The following is a 27,428-nucleotide window of genomic DNA, read 5'->3' on the forward strand; positions in this document are numbered from 1 at the left end:
TGGCATGGCAAGGGCTCCCTGCCACCAGAGCAGTTATCACCCAGCACATCCAGGGACCCAGGCTTAGTGCTAAGAAATATTTATTTAAAAAACACAGACATCATAGATGACGCCAGTCACAGCAAATGATCATCAATCACATTGTCCTTGAGCAATAAATTATGACGTGGAGCATCCTGCCCTTGGGAAGAGGTTTCCACGGATGGATGTGCTGGGAGGATACAGGCACAGTTGTTTTCTATCCCCTGATCTTCACAGAAGGGACTTTCAAGAAAAAAGATGCCCACTGGGTCACTCCAGCATCCTGCACCCTCCGGGTTTAATCCATGGGTGGGGGTGGGAGAGAGGAGCCTGTGAGCACCTGGATATGACACTGGAAAATTCTATTAATGCACAGGAACAGACAAAACCCGACATATAAATATCACTGTGGTCACAGAGGTATAAGTGGACTAAATGCTAAATCCCAACTTACTTTCAGATGTTTCATCACATTTTTGCAGTGTGTGTTACCAAGAACAAAGCAGGGTTTGAAAGGTTTTAAAAAAGCTACATTAGAATCAGTTTTTCTTAGTTAATTAGGAAAGACAGACTATTGTGAATGGTACAGTGACAATATTTGGTCTCTGAATTTTTTTAAAAAAGGAGTTTCACAGTATCAAAAGTGCTTATTAAAGAAGTGTAGAGTAAAGACTGTGATGAGCTGGTTGTATTTTTGATGCTGAATAATTTAGTGGCTGTAAACCAGGGTACTGCAGCATTATAAAACTTGAACAGTGCTCAATAATTTCTTTTCATGACAATAAATATAAATAAATTTACAAATAGTAATACTGCCTAGCACAAGAATAGACAGAAGCACAATACACAAGACTATAAACAAATCTATTTCTTTAAAAAATCCTAAAAATAGGCATAATTCCTAAAATCTTCTAGCCAGTTTAATAGTTCAGTAGTACCACTTCCCTCAGGGGTGAGGACTTTGTTTTTAAATCTAGATACAGCAGTTGTCTGCTATGGGGTTGAGTTTTCCTCTTTAGTATTTTTGCTCCTTTTTTCCTACCTCAGAACAATAAATTAACAACAGTTAAGCCAGAAAAGTGTTAGTGGTGCAAACGTCTCCAGGGACTGGGTGAGGTCTTTGTTCAACAGCAACAGGGATTTGGCAAATTAAGAGAAAATGGTTCACCAGGTGCATGATGAACCATTTTGGGCTCCAACTCGGTGCTGACCAGCCCGTTGACTCTGTTGGCTTTTGTGAAGGTGGTGACCAGCCAGCTCCAGCAGATCACCAGGGAGATTAAATGTATTTCTCTTAAATGGGTTACTTTTAGCTCAGTTCCATTCCAGTGAAAGTTCCTGCTGCCTGATGCCTTCCAGGTCCTTCTGGAGAGCTGACCAGCCCCACAACACAAGTATCTGCGCCCCTTCCTCAGGGTTGCCACAGGTGAAAGTGGTTCTACCAGTCACAGTCTGATTTATTTTGGCCTCTCACGCTGTAAGTAGCCGACACATCCCAAGTGTCTGCAGGAGGAGCTCTCATTGCTTCCAGGTGTTGGGATCTGTGGAAGGACGCAAAGCTCAGAGCAGAGGGATGGGTTTGTTGCCTTGGGGGGTCATGTACTGAGCAGCTGCCACGTTGTCCAGGGTGGTGTAGGTGGTGTAGAGGCCGGTGACCTGCAGGTCTGGGAAGGAGCGGTCGCTGCTGCTGGACACGGGCGTGAGGCCGGGGGTGCCCAGGTCGCAGTCGGAGAGGTGCAGAGGGGATGTGCTGAAGGCACCCAGGGTGTCCAGGCTGAAGCTCTCGTCCTTCATCTCCTCCCAGATGTTACCTGGAAAGGATTAAATCCTGATCACAGCAGGACATCCCACACCCCTGGGAGCTGTGTGTAGGTCACCCTCTTCAAGGATAACTAAAGGGCTTCACCCACTGCTCGAGGGTGGTACCACTATGGGGCAAGGGCAGCAAATGTGTCTGTTCCCCACAAATCCTCTGGTTCCAGACCTTTCCAAGCAGCACCTATTTACCTGAGCTAACCACACGCCCAGGGACCACACCAGGCATTGCCATAAGCCAGGGAAGTTCTCCTTGCACACAAGGGGAACACCAAGGCACAAGCACAGCCCTGGTTTCCCATGGGCAGTGAGATGTAGCATCCCACATCCCTGCTTAAATCTGCTGCAGTGCCTGCTCTGGAGCCAGGAAGGGGGTTTGCTGTCCTACCTGGCACAGGGACAAAATCCATCCTGGAAAGCCAAGGAAGTTACATGGCAGGGGCCAACACCCAGCACCAGTTACCAGCTCAGTCCCACCCCACCCCAGAGGACTCTGGCTGGATGTACAGTGACTACCCAACCACAGAACCCCCTCCCTGCCCTCCCCTGGGCCCTGTCCCTTACCTTGCAGTGCAAAGTCCATGATGCTGGGATCCAGGGCATCCACCTCCGTGCTCATGTCCGCCGGCACGTTGGGGAATTCCGGAGGGGCCCGTCCCAGGGGGTGGTGGGGCAGGGGGCTGTGGCTCATATCGGGTAGGGTGTGCAGGGGAGGTGTCTGCGCGGGGGCAGGAGAGTTTGGGGCAAGGCGAGCCTGGGTCTGGAGCTGGTGGTGCAGGGGCAGGGACTGCAGGGACAGTGTCATGATGGGCTGAGGCTGGAGCTGGGACACGGGGATCCGGCCCTGGGCTGTGGCCATGTGGCTCAGGGGGGGCACCTCGGGCTCTGCCTGCTTGCTGGGCCGCCTGCAGCTCTCAGGTCTGTCGGTGATCAGCTTGTCCAGCTCCTCTGCACAGGCAATGCCCATTCCCAAGGAGGAAAAAAGACAGTTTAATCCATTTGTTGAAGCAGGGATGGGCCAAAGGGTTTCACAGGTTCCACACGTTTCTGCCATAAAACTGACCTGGCAGTGACTGTCACCGAACAAGACACAGCACAGGCTGAGACTGTGCAAGGAGCAAAGAAGGGCCATCTACTTCCTCACCCTCAGCCCTTACCCAAGTCCACTTCCATGGTTACCCCTGACTGAGTTAAAGGAATGATCACGAGACTTACGCAGAGCAACCAAATCGCCCTTGATGGCAGCTCACCCTCAGGTGCAGAACTAGATGCCCTCAGTAGGTCCCCTGCTCACAGGGACACTCTGAATTCTGCTTGTCTCTTAAATAACACTCATAAAAGTGATTCCTGACAGTTTCAGTGGCCCTTTAGCTTGTAAACAAATAAAACTAACTTATCACTGATTGTACGTTACTGATTTTGCAGCAAAAAACTGCAGCTGATTTTGCCAACACTGAGCTCCTGAAAGCTTCAAAAAATGTTTCTTTATAAATAAGAATGAGAAAGACTTAATAAATGGAGGATTTTACAGAAGAACAGACAGGAAAATGTGACTCTATAATCAGTAACACTGGAGGCAGCGGGACCCTCAGGGAAGGCCGTGGATGTTTGGGATGGGGCAGGGAGATAAAAGCCCTACCTGGGTTGGCCATGCTCCTGTGAATGGCAGCCAAGTCCTTCCTCTTCCACTTCTGCATCTCCTCCTCCATCTTGTCGATCTTGGCGGGGTTGAGGGCCCACAGACACCCTTTGCGGGAGGTGCCGCTCAGCTTGTTCTCCACCTTCTCAAAGCACTTGTTCAGGGACAGGTTGTGGCGCACGGAGTTCTTCCAGCCATCTGGGGCTGTCTGAAAGTGCAGGGCGTGTTAGACTAACCAGCCATGGATTTGGGATGCTGCACTTCCCCCCTGGGGCTGCACAGGTACCTTGAAGTAGGGGAAGTGCTCCTTCATGAAGCTGTAGATCTCGCTCACGGGCAGGCTCCCGGTCTTGCTGTTCTTCAGAGCCATCGCGATCAAACAGCTGGGACAGGGAAAGACAGGGAAGAACTGAGCCATCATGGAATGGGTTGGGTTGGAAGGACCTTAAAGCTCGTCTCATTCCACTCCCCTGCCACAGGCAGGGACACCTTCCATTATCCCAGGTTGTTCCAATCTCTGTCCAACCTGGCTTTGGATGCTTCCAGGGATGGGGCAACCACAGCTTCTCTGGGCAACCTGTGCCAGGGCCTCACCACCCTCACAGGGAACAATTTCTTCCTAACATCTCATCTAAATCTCCTCTCTTTCAGTTTAAAGCCATTGTCCCTTGTCCTGCCACTCCAGGCCTTCTCCTGGCCTAGCAACCTTGGACCCACCTCTCCAATCACAAACAGCTGGCTGATCCTGGGACTTCTGTTCTCAAGGGCTCAGAAGTCACCTTGTGATCCTCAGATTTTACTCCTCTTGCTACTACTCCACCCTTATGCTGATATCCAGAACTAGTTTGCTTGTTCACTCCTGGAGGGGCAGCTCTCACAGAACTCCTGGGTGGATGCTGGGATTTTTGTTCCCTCAAAAGGAATCAAACACTCCCGTGGCACCACCCCTGCAGTGCTACAGCCATCCCTGCTCTCCACTCACCTGTATGAATAGATGGGCTTGGGATAATGCTTTGGATGCAGTTCCTGGGCAGAGTGAGGAGCCAGGCGTGGCTGGGAATAGTGTGGCTGTGTCCCATAGGATGCATTGTAGATTCCTGCTGGGTTACACTGTGTGCAGGAGGAAAAGAAGGGAAATGCTGGATGCAAAATGACTGTGAGTACGTAGGTTCAGGCATATTTTATTGTGGGGTTTTTTAAAGAGTTCTAGAAATGATCTTGGCAGGTACTTCAGAACAGACAAGACACACATGGCAGTACCTGTTGGGTGTTCTGGGCCAGGGCAAACACCTGCTGGGAGTGAGGAGGAGGAGGAGAAAAGAGTTGTTGCTGCGTTTGTAAACCAGGAGACAGTTGCCCACCCATGGCGTAGGGGCTCATCTGCTGAGAGAGACACACCAGTCGTGGCACTCCTGGATTCCCAGCACCTTTTCCTAAGAGGTGGGGCAATAATGGGCCATCAAGGCCTGCTCTTACATTTGGTCCATGTGTTGAAATAGAATTGAGGCCCAGGATTCCCTGGGGAAGGCTGGCCTGGACATGGATCATTGCTCCAGGAGCTCCTGTTGAGTGCAGGGTGTTTGTCACAGGACCTGGGTGGAGAGAGCGAAGGCAGGAATGTTCACATGGAAGTACTTCAGGAGGGAGAGCTGACACTGATGTTTAATGGATGCAGTTGAATACAGCCAGGCTCTGGGGTGGATAATCACACCTCTCTGCCTTTCCATCCCCACAGAACCCAGAGCATTTCACAGCTTGCAAAGGTCACATCAGCTGCTTCTAAAACTTGTTACACAGGGAGTGAAAGGTGTCAGCTGTGTAACAGTCCATGGAGAGGTTACAGGCACTGTGTCTTACAAAAGAAAAACAATATATTCAGCACTGTCTTTACTCCAGGAGGATTTGTGCTCCAAGGCAGGTGGGATGATGCTGCAGGGAACAAGAGTGTTTACCTAAAGGATGTTCACAAAGGAAAGAAAGGAGTTCAGTGAACTCAGGCTGTAAATCTGCATGAAGCAAAGAGGGGTGAGGTAAATCAGGTGCTCTTGGTTTTATCTGTGTTGAAACAAAGCAGAAGCACTAAATACCTAATTCCAAAGCTCTTGAAAACCTCTAAACCTCAAGTCTGAAATACCTTGGCTCGAGTTCACCCAACAAGGCACCAGCAACTGCACTGAGCAGAAATTCCCATGGGATCCAGGGATCTGCTATCAGTGCTGGGGCTCTGCCTCTTGGAATGAAGGAAGGGGATCAGCAGTGTCCTTATGAGAAGCCAACAGACTTCAGGTCCTTGGGCAGGAAGCAAAATGTAAAGCACTTGAAAGGAATCAACTAGGGAGTCTGTGGGGTGAGAGAGAGGCGGGGGCAGGTTGTGGTGTTAAGGAGCAATTATTCCCAATCCCAACATTACCTGGCTGCTGGAGCATAGCATTCTGGGCCCCAAGGCTGAAATCCATCCTTCCACTGGCCATCTGCTGTAACCTGGGCACATCCACAGACGTCAGCCAGGACAGGGACTGCAGGTCCCCAGGGAGCTCATCCTCGCTCAGCTGGGATGGGTCGGAAGCCAAGAGCCTGCAGAGCAGCAGGGAAGGTTATTGGGAGCAGGGATGGTGCTGCACTGCCCCTGGAAAGGGGGGAGGTGGCTGAGATGCCACAGCTCATGTGGGTCAGTGGGAAAATGCATCTAACTGGTTTCCCAGCTGGTTACTGATGCCCTTCACCTGATCCCATGTTCCTTTGTACAGCTGGAAACACTTTGGTGAAGAAAACTTCCCGTGGGGTATTTATAGGGGAAGAAGGCCCAGGAACCCAGAGAGAAACTGGTTGGAAGCAAGCCTAAAGCTGATTTGTTATTGTCACATTTGTCAGAAATTTGCATTTGTTTGGCTTTGACATAGCTGAAATCTGTCAGGAATTTTAACCTGATAATTTCATATTATCCCTGAAATCCAGTGGCCAACCAGCCTTGGAAGGACTTCTGTGCCCAGGTCCTGGGATTTACCCAGCTGCTGCATCCCAACAGTAGGGATGGATGAGCAGAGCTGCTGCATTACACAACTTTGTGGAATGAACTGGTGATCTCTTCCATTCACATACATGAAGTTATTGACACTCAACAAAAAATGTTGAGGCAGTTTTTGACATCCTAAAGGCCCAGAATGAAGGGGATGTGATTGAACACCCCATAACTGCCAGAATGCCTTTGGCAACAAACCCAAGGCACAGCAATGACAGGCTGCTTTTGGTTTAAAGCTCGGGTTCTGACACATTCTGCACCCTCCACCTCACCTGTTCTGCTCTGCTTCTGGTAGAGCCCGTGGTACAAAAGGGGTATACTGGAACATATTTACAGTACTCAAAAATTCCTGTGTGGTCCAAACTCCCGTTAAAGTCACTAAAAGAACTATTGCAAGTGAAAGACTAAATTAATTTATTTATGTGGAACAGTATTATAAGAGTCATTGGTACCTCGAGGAGTAAAGCAGTAATTAGGACATGTCGGGAAGTTGTCATTAGACACCCAGAGTAAATACAAAGGGATTCACATTCAGGGAAACATCTTTATCTCTCAGAATAACATAATTTAGTTGGCTGTAGTTGATTTTGCTTTCAAAACCGAGGCTTTAAAGAGCTCTCAGAGCATATTAAAGCAGCTGCGTGGTGCTGATCTGTGTTTGTTGCCAAACGATGCTGCAGAAGCCTTAAATAAATCTGGTCTCTTGCTGAAGCATCTTTTATGTTTTACACGACTCTAAATCAGCTTAAAAGAACAAGGCAGAACTCCAGTGCCTGCCTGCCCTGGAGCTTTCAGCTCCTCCAGTCAGGAATTCCAGAAATACCTATCAAAGCTCCCTAAACTGTTATCTGGGAGATCTTTAAAGCAGAATGTGATTTGTTTGTAAAAACAGAATGTGATTTGTTTGTAAAAAGATTTTGAAAAGAGGGAAAAAATCAACACAGGAGCAGAAGCCAAAACCTCAAACCCTAGCCAAAAAACCCATCTTCCAACCTCTCTGCCAGCCTGCCCCGTGTTCTTTCTCCTACTGTAGTTATCGGGCAATAATTAGCATTGCCATGGTTACCCTGTTCAGTTATTTTGTGAGGCCTGGGACTTAAAACCAGAAAAAGACCATCAGGTGACGGCTGTGCCGGCGGAGATTGGCTGGATTGGAAGAAAACAAGAGCATTAAATGATTTGAAAACTGGGCAGGCTCATGTCGTTTGCAACAGTTGGGCGCATTCAAGGGGAGCCGATAACCCATTGTGCGCCCAACGACCGCTGCCCGCGGCACGTGGCCCCCATTGTTTTGGGGATTCCTGCTTAATTGTTTCCCCCCACCCCCCCTCCTCCTTTTTCCAAACTTCCCATTAATCTGTCCGAGTGACGGCGGACACACAACTCCCCCCCGCTGCCATCTGGCACCCGGGCCCTGCCGGGGCTCCCGGGCACGGCGGAGCCGCAGCGGGTCTGGGGTCAGCGCCCACCGCACACTCCTCCTGTCCCGGGGGGCTCAGCCCCGGCTGGATGCTGGAAAACAAAGGCCTCTCCTCGCCCTCACCCTGGATGCACCAGCGCGGGGCTCTTCCGAGCAGGAGAAATACCCCTGGATCGGCTGGATGCCATGGGAAAGCTGGAATTATCACTGTCCCACCTGCCCGTGAGCACCAGCGTCCTCACTGTCCTCTCACACAAACCCTGTGGATCCAAACGGGGCAAAGGAAGGTGTCGGATATCAATAAGAGTTGGTATCACAGTCACTAGGTTCTATTTTATGCAGATACAAAGATGCAGAAATATACAATACCTAGACATGTGTGTTTTTCCAAGTCAAGGATCTTCCCTTCTCTCCTTCCCTTCCCTTTCCCCTCTGAACACATCACAGTTGTTTGTATTTGAGTTTACAGGTTTTTTTAAAACCACCTCTGGTTGTTTACTTACCCCTTTTTTTAAAAAAAATGGATTTGCTAGTTATCAGAATAACTTTCAATTAATAATGGGGAAAAGTAATTGTAATCAGAATATAAAATATTGCATGGCATCCCTGGAGGGTCCCCTGGCAGGGGGTTGGAACTGGATGGTCTTTAAAGTCCTTTCGAACCCAAATCATTCTGATTTGATGGTTCTATGATTTGATGATTCTATGATTTCACATTTAAGGATTATTCTTCAGGCTGTCTTGAACACCAATATTGAATTTTCATGTATCTCAAAGAAGGTGAAGCTTTTAAAATATTCCCATATGAGGTGTTTTAAAAGCCCAGATATTCTGCAGCATAAACCAGCTTATTTCCCAGGACACAGACTCAGTGTGTGTCGTGCTTTTGGTGAAAAATGCTAATTAACTGCAAAAAAAGAGAGCAGAGCACTGGAATACCCAACAGTAATACTGTAGGGTTCAATCTTTCCAGCCTGGAAAATTCCCTGTGCCAAGACACCTACAGATCCATGGGTTCATACTGGAACACCGTGTGTGCTTTGCTTCTGTTTGCCTCCACCACCCTTTTAACCTCAGGTTGGAGGGTAAACTCCGGGAGAATAAACTCCAGGAGTCAGAGCTCCTGCCTCTGGCCGGGTGCTCAGAGCCCCTGGCACAATGGGGCACTGTGGTAAAGCAGCCAGGGCCTTTCAGGGCATGTAAATGAGATAAATAGCGATGGGCTGTAATTAATTCACGATTCTGAGCCGTCCCCGGGTGCATTCCCGGGAAATGGGGCTCCTGGAACAGCCACCGACCTACCAAACCCCTCTGCAGGGGAGGTTACAGTCCCACAAACGTGTTGCAAACACGATGTTGTTTTTCAGGGTGTGGTGAAATTCTGCAACTCCACTTTTCCCCCTCAGCTTTCAGCTCCCTGCAGAAAAGCCCCTCCTGCTTCTGTTCTTCTGTCCTAGAAAGGCACCTGCACTGATAAGAATCCACAGGGTGCTGAGGATTTAATTCCCAGTTCTCTGTGAATCCAAGGATGCTGATCCAGGGATATTCCTGTGAAAAGGGCCTGGAGAGTGGTGGATGTGATACAGAAATGCTCTGTGGTAGTCATAGTTTTTGCTGTCTGCTCTAGACTTATCTGCCCAAAATATTTATCTCATATGTGTAATGTTGGATGAGGAACAATATCCTTTGCAATGAAACCCCTTTCCAGATGTGACCCTTCCTGCCTGCTGTCACAGAGAGACTGGGCTCCTGCACTGGTTGCACACCTGGCAAAGTTCCCCAGAGCCTTCAGCAGCACAAAATCCTCAGTTACAGGCACCTAAAGGTATCTTTACCTTTTTTCTCCCCCATCAAGTGCATCCTGCTGGCACAACAGCTGGATAAATGGAATTAAATTCATTCCTGGCCTGACCTTGCAGGAATCTGAACCAACATCAGAGCTGAGTGTGAGCCTGTACTCATGGATCTGACTTCCCCACCTTTCCTCAGACTGAGCTGTTCCAGGGAGCTGGATCTGAGTTGGTTCATCACCACAGAAACCCCTGTCAGGTGAACTATCCACTTCCACATTGCAAATTCCATGGGAGGGTGAACTGATCACTGGAGACTAAAAGAACCATCCCCTCAACAACCAAGAATGTGGTGGCAAATCATCATCACCTCCATTCTGAGCAAAGTCAGCCCAAAATATTGAGGCTGCATTTGGCATATTCAACTTCAACCACAGTTTTAAGTTGTCTGTCTCTCGCTCAACAGCCAATTTTTATTCCTATTTCCAGCCCTGAGCTCTTTGCCTGTGCTTGGGCAATACAACAGTTCAACAATCAGGAGCAATTGGGGCAATAGATTCTTAATTACTGCTTGCTGTGGTTTATCCAGTGAGTGACAACTGGGCAGGAAGAGTCCTTAGAAAATCTCTTCTGGAAGTGGTGATGAGAAGCTGTTTTTACTTTGTCTGGGATCGTACAAGGCCCTCAGAACAAGCACAGAAATTTCTCATGTGTAAGACAAGGAACATATTTGGGGTTTGACTCGAGTTGTGTCCAGGTGAGAAATGTTCTCCGTTTTATTTAAGGAGTCAACTTTGCCATCTCCTTTTGCTTCTCACTCCATCTGCTCTGCTCCATTTACCTTCCTCCCTTCCAGCTGATTTCCTCACCCCAGGTTCTGTTTTCCACCCTCAAAACCACCTGCCCTCTCCCTGTTTCTGCGCCAGCTCCTCTCCTGCTTCAGCAGCAGGTCCCACGTCTGCCTTTGGCCTGCCATTCCTCTCTGAAGGCACAACACACATCCAGTCCCAAAACAACAGCCTGCCCTTCTTCAAGATCCTTATTTCTGGCCTTGCTGGAAGTAAAAACAGAAATTAAACAGCTTTCCAGAGACAACCAGAAAGTCCCTCCTCACCTACAGCTCAAGAGACTTTGGATTATCGGAACCAAGACTAGTGAGGAAAAAGCAAATAATGTGATTAACCTGTCAGGTGCTGCTGTTCTTCTCTTGCACCATGGTTCAGAAGAGAATTCTCCAAAACCCTCCTGCAAAGGTACTGAGCAGTACAGCTGTGCTCCTGGAGCCTTTTATGCATCTCAGCTCTGTGTTTCACAACCCTCATTACACCATTTGCTCTGAGATGAAGGGAAAGTGAATTACAAGTGACCTCTGTGATTTCCTCAAGCCCAAGAGGAAGTTTGGAGAAATGGCACCACTAAACTCCCAGCTACTCACTCCCTGCTGTGCTTTAACCACCCCCAGGTTGGGATTTGGCAAAGTAGGATCTGCCTCTGAAATCTGTTTGTTTAAAAAAACCCAAACCAAACAAACCAAAACCCAAACCTGTGACTAATGTCAAAACAAGCTTCTCTTTGGTGTAAAAATGTGCTGAAGTACCAGGCACTACAGGAATGTTTTACATTAATTCCAGGAGGGTTGTCTACCTAGGAAGATACTTTTTCCTTGAACTTTGCTGCCTATGAGCACTGGAACCTTGTTGTTTATTCCAGTGTAAAGGGAATATAAACTACACTACCTGTTGCTGTGCAGTGTGGTAAGAACCATCTCAGTTACTCACTGCCCTGGTGATGCAGCAGCTCTGCTGAGGCACATAGGAGATTTTGAAATGCATACAATGAGCCTCTAAAATGCTGCAAAAGTTCAAATTCCCTTTCTCTTACCATGTTCTGAACATGAGGACAGGCTCCACTTCAGAGGCATGAGATGAAACCATTCTGCCCTCACTGGGGGCAAAGGAACCCGAGCTGTGCTGGGTCCCACCAGCCCTTCCCACCTCTGCCTCCCCATGGGACAGTTTGAGAAGCAAAGCCCCAATTTTTGTTCCTCCAGATTAGCACATTTCAGAGCTGCGGAGGAAACTTGCACTAATCCACTTAAATCAATCCACTTGGACTGATTCCTTGGAGGTTTCTCACATTTTTCTGAAAAAATGAAGCCACAACTGGGATGAAATTCCTGCAACACATTGAGCCATTATCTCGCTCCCTGCCAGACACACGGGGTGTCACAGCAATGGACAGTGATGTTTTCTTCAGGAACAATTATGGAGAGGTTAGTTATACATTTGTAACCTTTAGTGTGCAGCTGTGTCCTCTGTGCACACTCCCAGATGCCATCCACCTATCCATCCATCCATCCATCCATCCATCCACCTATCCATCCATCCATCCATCCATCCACATCCCTCCCACCATCCCTCCATAGCCTGAAGGTAAAACTTGCTCCCCAGAAGCCAAAGTGCAAAAGCAGCTGTGAGAGAACCCCTTAGCAGAGCTCAAATATGCTCTGTGTGCCATAAAGAAAAAATTGGCCACCTTTTTGGAATATAGCAGCCCTGTGTTCATATATCTATGCCTCTTAATCTGATATTACGTTAAACTATCCAAGAATAAAGTAATTACAACAAAAATTTATCAGACTGTCTGATGAGCTAATGGATAGAGATCAATTATTTAAGAACCAAAGAGACAATTAAAATGAAGGACAATATAGTCTACTAATATGTCATATTATTAATGATTGATTAACACCTTTTGATCAAAAATATATCTATTTAAAACTTAATTCCTGTTTAATGTGTAAAAAGTGCATTGCAAGGCCTTCAAAATGCTACATAAGGCTTCTGTCAACTGGAAATGTATAATAATATAAAAAATAGAAACGTGGTCCTTCCACAAAATATTGAGCTGCAAAACATGAAATTTTTTTTTTGGTCTAGGGCTGGCTTCACATCCTAAGTAATGTTATTTCTTCAAATAGTATTAAACATTTTGGGTATTTCTTTCAAAATATAGAAACCACATTTTTATAGATTGATGATTTCATTCCTTAAATTTGGGTTTCCACATGTGCCAAATAATCCAAGGCAAAATACTCCTCGTCTCCCTTCTAATGGCCTGGGTTTCATGTCATGAATTCATTATACAGTATGTGATAAACCACACCCAACTGTACCTCGCTGGGAGTGGGATGGGCCCAGAGAAATATTTGCTGCATTTGAAAATGTTGATTTAGGATGACACTGAGCCTTTCTGTGGGGGAGAACTTTGGTCTGTGAGTGTTTTTCAGTCTTAGTCCGGGCCCGCCTGGGGCTTCTGTTGCTCAAGCTCTGCATATTAAAACTCACTCTGCACTTGCACCCCCACAGCACATCTTTTACTTCTCTCATTCTGGTCATTTATATTAAATCACATTTTAAAATCAGAATGATAGATTCCAGATTTCAACTAAAAATATTGCCCAGATACTGCAGTGTTCAGGAGCTGGAGAACCTGGATTCCCAGAGAGCAGCCCATGGAAGACCCCGGGAACAGCCTTGAATTGGCTCCTATAATTTACACATCTCTGTGCAGAAACAACCACGAGCCACCACTGCACAGTAAACTTGGAGTAAAACTTTTGATTTAAAATTTAAATATTGACACTAGAATATGTTAAATTATTAATTACTATTAACAAGGATAAAGTGTTACGGGTTAAAAAATCCCAGTGTGCTACAATTCTCTACTTTTCCTCCCTGAATGGGAATAAAATGGAATCATTAGAAGTATTTGTCACTACTGTGATGATGGAAATACTGAACGTGGGGGTATTTTCTGCAGGAAAGTAAGAGAGGCATTTGCTAGTATAAAGAATTACTTTGCCCTGGCAGCCAGGCAGTGACAGTGCTATAAAAACAGGCAGCAGAGAAGATACGGTGGCCCCAGAAAAATCATCCCTGTGCTGTTTTATATCCCACAGCTGCACTAGCAGAGGAGATATTTGCCTAAAATCATTTCACTGTGGTGCAAACACTCCCAGGACTCTGCTCAGCAGCCAAAAGCAGTTTAAGTCTCATCACTGCTCTGAGCTACGTCAAATTTGCTACGGACGCTTCGGATGCACAGAATCTAAAGATCTGCTAAAATCACAGACTTTTTAATCTCATTTATCCTAAAAAAAAAAAAAATTAAAATCCCACAGTTTCCAACTGGAAGCAGAAGCTGCTGAAGACTGGGGGTGTTTAGGGTTTGGTCCCCTCCCTCTCCCGCGTTTCCTCCGGCACTCGCAGGAAAAGCCGGGGCTCCCCCGAGTCCAACTGTCCCATTGAAAGATTCCAAGTGAGACAGAAGAGTATTCTCAGCACAGCCCCAGCCTCCCACTCGCTAATTGGAGGCCAGTCCCCATTTTGTGGAGCCTTGATGCTCCCCCATGGAGAACTCGGGACTGTGGGTTCCAGCCCCGGACTGTGGTGACAGCAGGAGAGTAAACAGAGCTGATAGAATTTGACAGGTCTATTCTTTGCTTAAAATCATTCAGTCTAAAAGATTTGCTTTTACATAATCCAAAGTGTTTTCTCATGAAGTAGGACAAATACTGCTCTGCATTTATGGTGCAGTGCAGATTTTATGCATTTTTATCAGAATTGGCCACTATTAAACGAGGTCAAATAATTTATTTTAAAGCCGTGTTAAAGAAACCACAAGTGGGTTAAAAACTTTAGACAGCTGGGATCTGTGAGTTCCAAGTGTTTCACAGAGAATCCAAAGCAGTTTTTAAAAGCAGCTGATTTGTGAGTAAAAGAAAATTGCAATTCCTTTACTGTGGTAAGAAAAATTCTATCTTTCTCCCCCCAAAAGACAGATTTTTCTGCTGCTATGAGTGAAATAGTTCTCCCCATAAAAAGGGTCTTTGTTAAGGTGGTGAGTTCTGCAGGGCACTGAAGATGCAGACTTAAATCCAAGTCCCCAGCAGCCCCTCTCATCCACACCCTTCATTAAATCCTGAATAATTTCTTTACAAATATTTACGTAGCCAAGAAAAATGCCTAGAGCAAACAGTGCCTCCGTAAACAGCAAAACAGCTCCACAAACCTTTTTCCACAGAGGCTCCAGGGACTATAACAAATCACTTGTTGAGCTGCAAGAGGCTGCGCTGCAGCGTTTGCATTTTGAATAGAGGGAGTCTGAGAGAAAAATACCTGCACCCGAGAATTGGGTACAAACCCCCAAGGCTGGGAGGAGGGAGTCTCTCATTCCTTATTTTAAAGCAAGAAATTAATTTCTTTTTATTTCTCCCCCCCCCCCCGGATCATGTCCTGTATTTCTGTATTTCTTGGAGCTTTGCATCATGTGACAAGATGTAACCTAACATAACCCAGGGCTCTGTAACTCATGCAGAACTCTCCTGTGACTCCTAACAATACTTTTTAAATGATAAATGGAAGCCTAGTGGCAAAGGTAAATTAAATTATCAAAGGCTCTTGGCAAATCCAGGTTCGTTCCCACCACTATTAAAAGACCTTTGACATATCAGTGCTTTGGAGGGCTACACAAGTACTTGTTTTAATTAAAATCTCTTCTAGTGCCTATTGCACTTATTGAGGCTCTCCACGGCTGCTCCATAACAATGCAAAAAGTGATCTGAAAGGGAACTTTTCAATAATTATTTAACAAGAATATCCTTCTCTGGCAACGCTTGTGCAGGAGAAAGAGTTTAAAAGGGAGATCAGCCCTCCTTTTAGGGCAGCCCTCCTTCAGCACCTCCTTTGGAGGTGTGTTTATCAAATATAGGTTGGTATCAAAATCAGAGAATCATAGAATTACAGAAGGTTGGAAAAGACCTCCAAGACTGTCAAGTCCAACCTCCATCCGAATCCCACCCTGCCCACTGCACCACGTTGTGAATCTTTCAAACAGGACTGTTTTTACATAAGGAATGCATTGTAACCAGTCATCAGCTTAGAAATCTTATTTTGAGTGGAGAAATAATGCAGATGATTTTTAAAAAGAAGAAGAAAAGTGGATTTCTACATGCTAAAGGGATTTTTTGGGGGAAATAAGGAGGAAACAACACGGGTTAGCAGGATGTGACAGTGCAGGGGTCACTTTGGAAACGGAGAAGTGCCTCACCTGTACTCCTGGGAAGGGTGGTGGTTTTGCCCTGAGTTCCTAATGATTCCTGACATTATGGCCGGGATATCACTCTCTATCATCTCCTTGGGCAGCAGCAGGCAGGGTCAGCAGCAGTAGCTATCCAGCACTTCAGCAGCGGCGGGAGGCACCGGGGCACGGCCCGGCCGGGGACCGGCACCGCCACGTGCACTGGTGGTACTGGGAAAGGCAGGAGAACATCTCACGGGGGATAATCCCGGCTCAGAGCGGGACCGCCGAGGGAGGGACAGTCACGGGCAGGGGCTGTGGGTCCCGGGAGCACCGGGAGCAGGGAGCGCTCCCGCCTCGGGACCGCTCTTATCCCCCAGGCAGCAGCCGCCGCCGCCGCGTTTTGGAAGCCCGAGCTGTGGGAGCTGCAGCGGTTCCGGCGCGCCCCGGCGATGGGGTGAACCGAGGAACCCCGGCCCCGCTGCCCGGGCGATGGAGCGATCCCGGGAAAATCCCAGCCCCGCTGCCTGGGGATGGAGAGAGTCCGGTATTCTCTAGTCCCGCTGCCCCAGGGATGGAGTGAGCCAGGGTTTCCCAGCCCCTCTGCTCCGGGAATGAGGCGGGAGCCCGGGTGAACCCCAGCCCCGTTGCCCCAGGAACGAGGGAAACAGCGGGCCCCCAGCTGCTCCAGGAATGGAGGGGAATCCCAGGGGATCTCCAACCCCACTGTCCCAGGGATGGAGTGAGCCGGGGGTCCCCGTCACCACAGCCCCGGACATGGAGGGGGAACCCGGGGTTTCCCAGCCTCACTGACCCGAGGGTGGAGCGATCCCGGAGAACCCCATCCCGCTGCCCGGGGATGGAAAGAGCCCGGGTGATCCCAGCCCTGCTGCCCTGGGGGTGGAGGGGGAGCCCAGGGGACTCAGCCCCGCTGCCCCAGGGATGGAGGGGGAGCCCAGGGGACTCAGCCCCGCTGCCCGCGGGATGGAGGGGGATCCCAGGGCTCTTCAACCCCGCTGCCCGCGGGATGGAGAGATCCCGGGAGAACCCCATCCCGCTGCCCGGCGATGGAAAGAGCCCGGGTGATCCCAGCCCCGCTGCCCGGGGATGGAGAAAGCCCGAGGTTCCCCCTCCCCGCCGCGCCGACCCCCCGCGCCCCCGGGCCGGGCGCTGCCGCTGCTGCACGAACCTGCGGGCGGGGGGCCCGGCGGGGTCTGATCTCGGGCCCGGCGGGGCCGCGCTCCGGCCCCGGTTTAAATTTCCCTCTCCGGAGCTGTCCAGCCCGAGCATGCGCGGCCCGGCCCGGGGTCAGCGCCGGGGCAGCGCGGGCAGGGCCGGCCCCGCGCCCGCCGCTCCCGCACCGCCCCCGCACGGCCCGGGAGGGGCCGGGATGGGGTGGGATGGGGTGGGCGGGCGTGTCGAGGGGGAGCAGGGCAAATAAACGGGAAAAGCCCAACTAACCCAACTCCGGGCAACTTTGCGGAGGGACGAGGGGGAGGGACCCACCGGCTCAAACGGGCACCGGGCGGGAGGGGAGGGGGGGGCGGCTCGGGGGAGCCGGTGCGCGGTGGGGCCGGTGCGCGGTGGGCGCTGCCCGATGGCCGAACTCGGTGGCCGTTGCCCGGTGCCCGTTTCGCGGTGCCCGGTGCTCTGTGCCCGATGCCCGATGTGCGGAGCCCGGTGCTCGGAGCCCAGCGCCCGCTACCCTGTGTCCGGTTCCCCGAGGCCGGTGCTCGGTGCCCGGTGCCTGGAGCCTGCTGCCCGGTACCCTGGGCCCTTTTCCCGGTGCCCGGTGGCCGCAGCCCCGCTCGGTGCCGCGGGGAGGGGAGCGGAGGCAGCCGCCCGGACGCGCCTCTCCCTTCCCGCCGCCGGTCCCGCTCCGGGATGGCCGCGGGAAGAGCCCGGGAGCCGCCGCCGCGGGAAGGGAGCCGGGACAGCCCGGGAGGCTGCACCGCCCGTTCTGCTGCCGCCGCGCTGACACTGTGATGGTGGTGAGGCACCTACAGAGGTTATCCAGAGAAGCTGTAGCTGCCCCATCCCTGGAAATGTCCAAGGCCGGTTGGACGGAGCTTGGAGCAACCTGGGATAGTGGAAGGTGTCTCTGCCCGTGGCAGGGGGGTGGAACCGGAGGTTCCACTTTAAGTCCCTTCCAACCCAAACCACTCTGTGATTCCATCATTCTATGAAGGTGGCTCCCCATGGACCTGCAGCCATGGGGCGAGGGGCAGTTGCCCCACCAAGGGTGGGCAGAGGTGAAGGGGACACGGTCCTGCCCCTGGAAGGCACCCACAGAGCCCAGCGAGCCCAGAGGATGCGAGTGGGAGGGAGGGACCCAGGTCGGAGACTGAGGGTCTGGTAAATGTGGGCATCTTTATTTAACTACATTTATACATAAAATAAACAAACAGTCCCCCTGTATTCAGCACTGGTGAAGCACCTCAAATCCTGGGGGCCCTCATGACCTGGGCCCCTCATGACAGGACAGACATTGGGGATGTCTGTCAGCCTGCCCAGGGAAGGGAACGGAGCTGGGGAAGGGTCTGGTGCCCCAGGAGCAGCTGGGGGGGCTCAGCCTGTAGAAAAGGAGGCTCAGGGGGGACCTTCTGGCTCTCTGCAACTCCCTGACCAGGAGAGGTTTGGGTTGGACATCAGGAGGAATTTCTTCACAGAAAGGGTTGTTGGGCATCAAAACAGGGACCAGCCTCCCCTGTTATGAAAATGGCTTTTATGTAGAAGCAGTTTGAGGTCAGTGATGACACCAGGTCATTTGGGCTCTGCATAGCAAAGCTTAAATGTGGAAATACTTCCAATATCCTTGCATGAGGAAACCCCAGAAGATTCATGATAAATGTATTTCCTTGTGCTTCACAGTTTACCACAGAGTATGGAGGGGAGGAAACGTGAAGACAGAGATCTTTCTTCTTCTGCTCTTAATGAGAATCTGTTAACTTTGATGAGCATCAAATCTCTCTCTGTTAATTGCTGTTGATAGAAGTGCAGATTAATCAATATTTCTATACATCAAGGCCTATACCAGGCACATCTGGAGAACCAAAATAAGAGGAAAAGTCTCAGTACTGCCAGAGCCTAAGGCACAGAGTTTGCACAGTTACAAGTGTTCCCTTAATTACAGAGTTATTAAAATGTCATCTTACAGTCATTATATCCTTACCTTATATCTTAAAACCCATTTTAAAAAATGCATTCCTGGAGCTGGATACTTGCAGGAAGGGTGAGGACAAAGCACACCATTTCTTTCAGCCTTCCTCGGAGCCTGTTCAGGCCATTGTGTGGAGCTTTTCGCCTGACTGGTTTCCTGTAGCAGAACATTCCATGCAGGATTCATTTCTCCAGGTGATTTGCATACCTCCTGCTTGGAAGGGCCACATCAGACCAGGTGAGGAGAAAGGGTGGCTCCTGCCTCGTTTGCTCGCTGAGGGAGCTTAAACTGGAATGGGGAGGGATTAAGGGCTTAGTTCTCCAAACACTTGGAAGAGCACATGGCAAGTTGCAACAAGGAAAATTCCAGTTAATTGTTACAAAGAAGGTTTTCACAATGAGGTCCAACACTGCAATGGGGCACAGCAGGGTGGTGAGTCCCTGCCCTTGGAGGCACTCGGAACGGGACAGGACATTGCTCTGAGAAATTCATAGAATGGTTTGGGTGGGAAGGACCTTAAAGCTCCTTTCATCCCACCTGCCACGGGCAGGGACACCTTCCACCAGCCCAGGGTGCTCAGAGCCAAGTGCTCTGTGTCACATCAGCTCAGAGTTTGAATTCAGGTAAACTGCAAACTGATGACTGGATTTCCAGAGATTGGCTGTAGCTGATTTTTCCTTGTTTTAGGTGTTTTCTCAGCAGTTACTGTTACTCTGGAGACATTATGCTGTGCAGAAAAGGAATATCAGTGTGTTTTATCTTCTGATATACAGTAACTGGGTTCCTTTATGTGAATTTTAAAATGAGAGAACCCAAGAGATGGACAATTGCTGTTTTTATTTATAGTCTTATTTAAGCTAAGGAATAGGGCAAGTTCACCTGGCACAACTGAAGTAATTTTTACAGTGAATATTAGCAGAGAAATGTGTTTTAGGTACTTCAATTCATCCAATTTCTGTCAAATTTATTTGGTGATGTGTAAAATCACATGTAGCCATAAAATAACATAATGTTCAGCAATTAGTTTCTTCCTTTCTTTGGAGTAACTGCTTTGTAGCAAATAAATAACACAATAAAACCACACAGGTAAAATAAGGATTTGTTTTGTAAAGACAATCATTTTCTTGTGTGTGAATTTCTACAAAAATATTGTGAATTTCTATAGACTTTCATTAAAACTGTAGTAATTGAATTCATTTTCCTGCCATCTGAGGTCATCGTAAAACAAGCTCGGTTTATTTTCCAAGCTTTCCAGTTTGCTTTAGAAGACAAGCGAAAAAAAACCAAGCAAGGGAGAGTTGAGGAACCCTCAAAAGCAGAGATTTATGAGAACTCTGTGAAGACTTTGGTAACCTCTATGTAGCCAGGCTGAAAAATCAAAATATTTCCCCCAGCTTTGACCAGTTTGGGCTGGGACTGGTGTCTGTGGTGAACCCAGAATGGCTGAAAAGCAGCTTCATGTATACTCATCATCTTTTTCTGTGAAGGGACATTGGTGTGTCCTCACTTCGATCTTCCTACTCCTCACTTGGCTTTTTATCTGATTATACTTTTCATCCTTCTTTGCCTGAGGACCTAATATATGTGGGGAAAATAATGATGTGAACTCAGATCAGTACCCTCTGTTTGGTGAAATGTGGTGATTTTAAAGCATTTAGTGCTCTGTAAAAAGGAAGAATTTCCTTGCACACTTCAAGCCAGCTTTGTTTGATGTGAAAGAGAGGATTCTTTAGCTCCTCCTTTATTTACCCAGTGCCTTTACAATTCAGCCCTTCAGTCCCCTCCTTACAAAATATTCTATTTACACTTTAAACTGCAACTTCATCCCGCAGATTCTCAGTCCCTGATGAAGATGGGAATCATGTTGTACTTCACCCCCCTCCCAGTGCCCAAATCTGGGGTTGTTTTCTCTCCCTCAGAAATAAAAAGCAGCTATTTCAGTTCCCCACGGGCTCTTTTCCCAGGGCTTTCATATCGGAATGAAACCAATGTGCAAGTGGATTCTGGCCAAGCCATTTGAAACCCAGGAAACTTTACAAGCTTCCCCCTTTTATCCCCTTGGAAAAGCCCCGACCGTTTGTTTTATTCCAGGATACTGTATCGTAACAAATTATACTTAAAAATCATTTGGTGTGAAATTGCAGATTAATCCCACCGGGCCGGGGGCTCAGCCCTGTCTGGCCACTCGGGAGCACACAGATGGTGGCTCTGAGAGGGACAAAAGGCACAGGCACTGATTACATGCATGGATGTAACGGACAAAAAGCCCTTCCCCACGGAGAAGGTGAGGAAAACACACCGGAGGTCCCAGTGCCTGCTTTGGGCAGGGAAACAGCATTTTAAACTGTTGAAAACGTGGCACAAACAAAGGGGGAACCTGTTTTTACTCCCTTTAAAATCCCTTTTTTACTTCCTAAGGCAGTTACGACTTTTCTTATTTTTTCTTGTTGTTGTTTTGTTTTGTTGCTTCTTTAGGCAGCAAACACCAACAAATGGTGATTCCTTTTGCAGTCTGGCAGCTTCTCTCACTGCCCTGTTCCTAAAACAGTGCCTGCTGTTCTGTATTCCACAGGGACACACTTGTCCTGCTTGCTGGGAACTGCTGAAAGTCTGGCCTGGAAGAAATGAATCTTCATCCTCATGAAGATGATGTTGTTGAAGTTAAAACTGCCATCTGACCCCCTCACTGATTTTAAGGTGAAATTGTTCACACTTAGGAACAAAATCCATCGTGCTGCGTGTTCCTTGTGGGAATTGAGGTGTGTGAATACAGTACCCAGTCTCTGGAATGTCCAAAGCCAGATTGGAATGGGCTTGGAGCAACCTGGGATAGTGGAAGGTGTCCCTGCCCATGGCAGGGGCTGGCACTGGATGAGCTTTAGGTCCCTTCCAACCCAAACCCTTCTGTGATTTGCCAAATGCCTGGAAAACTTGACCTGTGGTTCCTAATTGCCCCTGTAACAGAAATCTTGCAGAGCCAGAACTGTGTGTGCTTTAAGAGCTGGCAGAGCCCCCAGACCAACCCACCAAAGCACACAGAACCTGACAATATATTTATAATTTAGCCATTTAAACCTAAGCTTAGCACAGTTTTATCTTTGTGGGTGAACTACGAGAATATTTTGCCTTGATATTTGTCTATTTTGGGGCAATATACAGTTTATGGATGATATAATTGTGCACTGCAGTTATTATATGCAATAATATGAAGGAAGTGTTGTGACAGGAGAATTCTGTTTTCCACCACTTCAAATGTCCGACAGAATTGTTTTTGTCACAGGCTGTCAGGAGATTTCAACCCTCAAAATGTCATTAATGAGAAAGTGATCTCTGAGAAATGTAGTTTTAGTGTATTTTTACATAGCCTCCAGCAAAAGAGTTACTTTTAGAAATACAGGGCTTAGTACAAGATTGTAGAAATCAGAAAAAATTGGGATTGAAGCCAAAATTCCTTCCTTGAACCATCCTGTTGTCTGTAGATATTGTACTGTGTGTGACAATTAGGAGCAGCATGTGCAGGAGACAATATTCCCTTAAGACAGGAGGGGGTAAAAGGTTGGAATAAAAACTTATTGTCCCCCTGAATTTTTAATGGCCCAATTATTAATTTCATTATTAATTTCAATGTCCTAAATTTCGACAATGAAATGAGAACAAATCCTTGTACTATATTAGCACAGTATTAATGCTTTTATTTTGCATTTTGGGGGTGAAATAAATAAATTCTTTGGAAATGATAATTTTTTTTCAAATATGGAGGGAAATCAATATGCTATTGGCTGATGGATATATTTTATAATCTAGCTTGTCATTGAAAGAGGCAACTTGAGCCACAGAGCACAGAAAATTGTCACTTTTTATCTCTTTATTGCTCTTTTGTAGTCCATGGTTTATTTAGAGCTGAAGAACTGTACAGAGAGAATCCTCTGTATAGGTGTAGGTCTCACCTATTTCTTCACCATAGTAATGAGTTTTTCCTCAATTAATATTCCTCATTTTGTCAGCAGATTCCCATGGATTGCATCGTGCAGATAATGCCAGTGAATGCTTTTATCAACACGTGTGCTCACATAAAAATTCTCCTGTTCACAGATAAAAAGTGAGGAAAGAAGAAAAAAAAAAAGGAGATTTTAGGGCTAATTGTTTTCAGCTTTGGGTGAATATACAACTTTTTTGTTGCAGAAGCAATGAATGTTGACTAATTACAGAAGTATTTTGGGAAATTCTTATTCTTAGTATTCTAATTACTATTTGCAGAACTCAAATCTCCTTGATCACATCGGGCTTATTAACCAGGACTAGAGACACTAAAATAAAACATTCCTCAAGGTTGCTGGAGAAAAGCCTTTAAAAAGCCACGCAATTTTTTTCTTTGCTTCTATTTCTGCCATTTTTTCAGTGTATACACAGACATATTTTATCTCAAATAAACAATAACACTCATAGGGTGTCAGGGTAATACTTGAAAGTGTAAAGTCCAAATTCAGTGTGATAAAGACCTTTCAGAATCCATGACAATAGGATTGATTTCCATTTTCTTCCTGGCTTCTGCGAATCTTGGTTGAATATATAAAAAGTTATACACATGTATCATCCCTCATAAAGCAAATTCACTTTCCTGCCAGTCATTCACGTGTTAGGTGATTCCTGGTTCTAAGGACTTGCATAACTGCAACTTCCCAGGTGGAAGGATCCTGCAGGAGCCAGCACTGCTCATTCCTTTGGAGTCAGTGGGACCGACCACATGAGCAAAGAGAAGAATGTGCTTATTTTTCTAAGGCTCTAAGATCCTTCTCTTAATAAGGCCATCATCAAATTAACATAATCAAGAAGTCGTCAGTTCTTTTATGAACAGCTTCTCTGGCAGGTTCCTGCTCCCTCAGCATCTCTGCTCTGAACAATATCACAATGTGGTGAATATTGTTTCATGCTTCCACAACACACAAGTCTAATTAAACCATTTCTGCACCTCCTCTGCCCATAACTCTTCATTTCAGTAATTAGAAGACACCCCAGTACGGACACGCTGTTTCATCAGCTTTTAGGCTCCGAGACTTAAAACTAACATTTTCAAAAGCATTTCATGGTTTGAAAGAATGGTCAATTAACCTTGGGTTTCCTGTGGGGAACCCTGCAAAGAACTGTCAACAGTTCAGTTTAGAGAGATTTGTCCAGTGACCTACAAGGCCACGAAGTTCACGAATGCATGTACCAGTGTCATCATAGATTTGTTCCCTGGGTTACTGTCACAAGGAAAGGAACTGATTGTCTGGGGGTTCCTTCTACAGTAAAAAGTGACCGACGGGTGACGGGACCCCGGAGCTGCTCCCGGGCAAAACCGGAGCCACTCAACAGGAAAAACCTCTGGTATCTCCCAGATGAATTATGTGTCTCTTTCTCTTCCTCCCATAAGGTTCTTTCTTTTTTTTTCAGGAAGGGGCCGGGGCGAGTCCATGGACTGCCTGCTGAGTTTCTTTGTATTTGGAATTCCCTCCAAACGGCAGCGTAAGATAAACGTCTGATTATTGCAGTGCTGACAGTCTTCAGATTTAAGTGATAGCAACATCTCACTCTTTATACCAAATTAAGGGCATTCTGTGGAGCAGCAGGAGTTGATTCAGGGATGCACCTGCTGAAGGAAGTCAACAAACCCATTCTGAGCCCTTCTGGAGAGATGACACCGTCGAGCTGCACAGAGCTGATTCTATTGTGACATCTAAAAGAAACCAGAAATCTCCTACTGGCCACTGAGGGCCAAAAAAATCTCTGGTTTCATGAGGGAGGCAGAACTAGCCACAGATAACATTATCTTCCATGTGGGATCTGATAAACAGAAATTAAAATCTAGCAGGTGGCACTTGGCTTTGCTTTTCCTTCAACGCTCTACAAATACAGGATTTTATTGCCATTTCACAAGCTGCATGGAGAACTGATTTTATTTTCTTCTACTCAGCATCAGAATGTTCTCCCTGGTCCACCTGGCAGATCAAAGTTTGAGGTATTTGTTCTTATCTTTACTGGTGACCAGTTGTTTTTTCAGCACTTCTCTATGCTTGACTCTGAATGCCCTTCTGTGTGCTCAGCCTTTAATTTAAAATACCGGGAAAATCTGGATTATGGCACTGTGCCCTCAGATGAAACAGGAATAATTCAGTGTCATATGAACATGGAGCTTCTACATTAAATCAGGTTTTCCTGGCTTTTGTCACACCCATGACACTTTCACAAGTGTCAGGTTTGTTGCTTCACAATTGTAACTGTCTCTAGTGAAGTTTAAACCCCTCAGGTGATCCTATGTAACGCTCCAAACTTAAAATTTTAAGATGTGAAATAATCAGGAGGGTTTTCTTAGACACCCTTGTACTTGTAGAATCATGGAATGGCTTGGATTGGGAGGGATCTTACAGCTCATCCAGTCCTGCTCCCTGCCATGGGCAGGGACACATTCCACTAGACCAGGTTGCTCCAAGCCCTGTCCAATCTGGCCTTGGGCACTTCCAGGAATGGGACATTGTACTTTACACCTGATTTCCCACCAGGGACACTCAGCTGTGCATCCTAAGAGCAGTTTCTGTACTGGGTGCAGGTAACACCTGCTGCAAATAAAGAATTCTCCAAAACCTCAGTGCTTCTGTTTTCCCAAGTGCTGCATGAACTGAGCTGGATATCCTTCAGACCGGAGGAAATAGAGACATCTTTATATGAATTTCTTAAAACTGGACCATATTTAAAGATTTTAATTGAAATCTGTGCCCTGTTGTGAGTTTTACACCAATGGAGAGTTGTGGCTCAGGCTTCAAAAATATTCCTCCCTACAGTGATTCCCACCTGGCACATCCATTGGGCCAAGTCAAGGACATTTTCACCCAGACCTGAGGTGAGGTGAGCCTTCAGAGCTTTCAACCATGAGAAGACACTGGGGGAAGGGAATACGATTGATCCTTTGTATTGCCAGCAATCCTAAGTTGTGCTTTAGCAGTGACGTGTTTTATGGGCCATTCATTAAGAGTTGGACTCCATGACACATGTGGGTCCCTTCCAACTGAGAATATTCTATGATTCTGTGATTCTGTTTGTTGTTCTAATGTGGCCACAGAGTCCCCTCGTGAGGTTCTTGGCGTGCAGGAAGGGAAGGATGAATAAAAATAACGCGTCTCATTTATAAATTTACCCATTATTTCCTAACAAAACTTGCTGGGGAGAGGCTGAACTGCTCTTTCTGTGCTCAGGAGTCCCAGAGCACAGATTTAAAATGCAAAGCCTGGCTTTGCAGGCCGGGATGTGCCGGGGGGGAGGGGAGCAGGGGATGAGGAGCCGAGGGCGGCGCGTTGCACGAGCAGCGTTAGACATTGAGAAAGATATCATTAGATTAAAAAGGTGTCTCCAGAGAGAGACAAAGGGCCAGCCAGGGCCTGGCGTGTCAGCATTGCCCAACACGAGCCTCAGAGTCATTGCTGGTGACAACAGCTGCTCAGGGAAAGGCTTTCCTGGGAGACATCCCCATCCCACCAGGGCCCAGTGTGTGAACACACACGGGCTGTCATTCCAGCAGAGTAAACAGGCAACAGGCTCCACACCTCCCTCTCCTCAGGATTAATTACTCATGGGAAGTGACAGATACTGTCTAGTGCCTCCAAGTTGTCGCCCATTCATGTTTCCTCAAGGACAAATGGCTTCATTTCTGAATTTGTCTGACTGTCCCATCACAGTTTTGAAAGCAAGAGATGATCAATTTTTCCTGGTTTTATTGCTGAGGCTGAACTGGAAGAGATCAATTCATTGTTCATAATGTCTCTCATGACAGTTTGGTTTCTTGCTACATTCAAATTATAATTATCTTTCCTGGGTTTATTTTTTATATGAAAAATAAAAGTTCAGCCTCTTTGCTACAATTTTTGGAGCATTTCCAATGGAAAATATTGGTCCTGCTAAACTCCTGAAAACTGGCACTGGAATATGAAGTTGGGCGTTTCTTTTTCTAGTTTTTCTGTGGCCTTGTCAAATAGGTTTAACCTTTATGGATTATAGATTTTGTTTATAGTGGGCAGTTTAATGGATGGATTAAAATATAGGGGTATGTACCAGAAAAAAAAAAAAAAAAGAATCTGTTGGGGTTATTCATGTGCTTTTGGATTTGATTTCCTTCCTACTTCCTTATTTAATAACTAGGTTCCTTAAGACTCCTTAAGCTTGAATGACCCATGTTTTGTTGCCGGGTCTATTCCACTGACCCCTGGCAAGACCCCTGCCCCAGTTCGTCCATCAGACAAAAATGAATCTATTCCAGGAGCTCTCAGTTCCCATTAGCTCTAATTGAGCCTGACAGTTGGAGACAGGCCTCATTATTTTTAATTGGGCCCTATAGTTCTAGAGTGAAATTAAACACAATTTAATGCAGATAGCTCATCTCCCTCACTATGACACAGTCAAATTGTATTTTAAGTTTAATGAAACAACAGGGTTTGTTTCCAGGCTTTGCTTTT

At 47.2% G+C, this 27,428-nt stretch overlaps 1 protein-coding gene and 1 long non-coding RNA gene across 6 annotated transcripts; one reads left to right on the plus strand and one right to left on the minus strand.

The window, feature by feature from the left end:
- Window positions 1-800: 800 nt before the first annotated feature.
- Window positions 801-19,423, minus strand: FOXN4 (forkhead box N4). 5 transcript variants are annotated; one of them, XM_017814300.1, is made up of 10 exons: window positions 19,274-19,423; window positions 11,248-11,253; window positions 5,886-6,049; window positions 4,952-5,067; window positions 4,736-4,858; window positions 4,458-4,585; window positions 3,762-3,858; window positions 3,476-3,683; window positions 2,401-2,784; window positions 801-1,832 (listed from the first exon to the last, which is right to left on the minus strand). In XM_017814300.1, exons 1-10 carry the CDS (start codon window positions 19,285-19,287, stop codon window positions 1,582-1,584), a joined length of 1,491 nt encoding a protein of 496 aa, XP_017669789.1. In that variant the 5' UTR covers window positions 19,288-19,423; the 3' UTR covers window positions 801-1,581. The 5 variants fall into 5 exon arrangements, with proteins under 5 accessions (XP_017669789.1, XP_017669788.1, XP_017669787.1 ...); XM_017814299.1 differs by lacking the exons at window positions 11,248-11,253; window positions 19,274-19,423 and adding exons at window positions 15,816-16,016; window positions 17,247-17,295 and having other exon boundaries at window positions 4,736-4,855; XM_017814298.1 differs by lacking the exons at window positions 11,248-11,253; window positions 19,274-19,423 and adding exons at window positions 15,816-16,016; window positions 17,247-17,295.
- On the plus strand, window positions 18,472-24,830 carry LOC108497023. Its single transcript, XR_001874674.1, has 3 exons — window positions 18,472-19,182; window positions 24,379-24,450; window positions 24,535-24,830. It is a non-coding gene; the product is annotated as an uncharacterized LOC108497023 (long non-coding RNA).
- The last annotated feature ends 2,598 nt before the right edge of the window (window positions 24,831-27,428 follow it).

The sequence above is a fragment of the Lepidothrix coronata genome, unplaced genomic scaffold, assembly GCF_001604755.1.
Source record: "Lepidothrix coronata isolate B3197 unplaced genomic scaffold, Lepidothrix_coronata-1.0 Scaffold44, whole genome shotgun sequence".
In the NCBI taxonomy this organism is placed as follows: Eukaryota; Metazoa; Chordata; class Aves; order Passeriformes; family Pipridae; genus Lepidothrix; species Lepidothrix coronata.

What these genes read in the sequence shown, in the direction of transcription:
- FOXN4 (XM_017814298.1), bottom strand. Translation starts at nt 15,898, where the DNA reads ATGATAGAGAGTGATATCCCGGCCATAATGTCAGGAATCATTAGGAAC. An exon ending in TGCTATGCTCCAGCAGCCAG is followed by an intron (nt 5,068 to 5,885) that starts GTAATGTTGGGA and finishes CTCTCCACCCAG; the next exon opens with GTCCTGTGACAAACACCCTG. An exon ending in AAGCCCATCTATTCATACAG is followed by an intron (nt 3,859 to 4,457) that starts GTGAGTGGAGAG and finishes TCCCTGTCCCAG; the next exon opens with CTGTTTGATCGCGATGGCTC.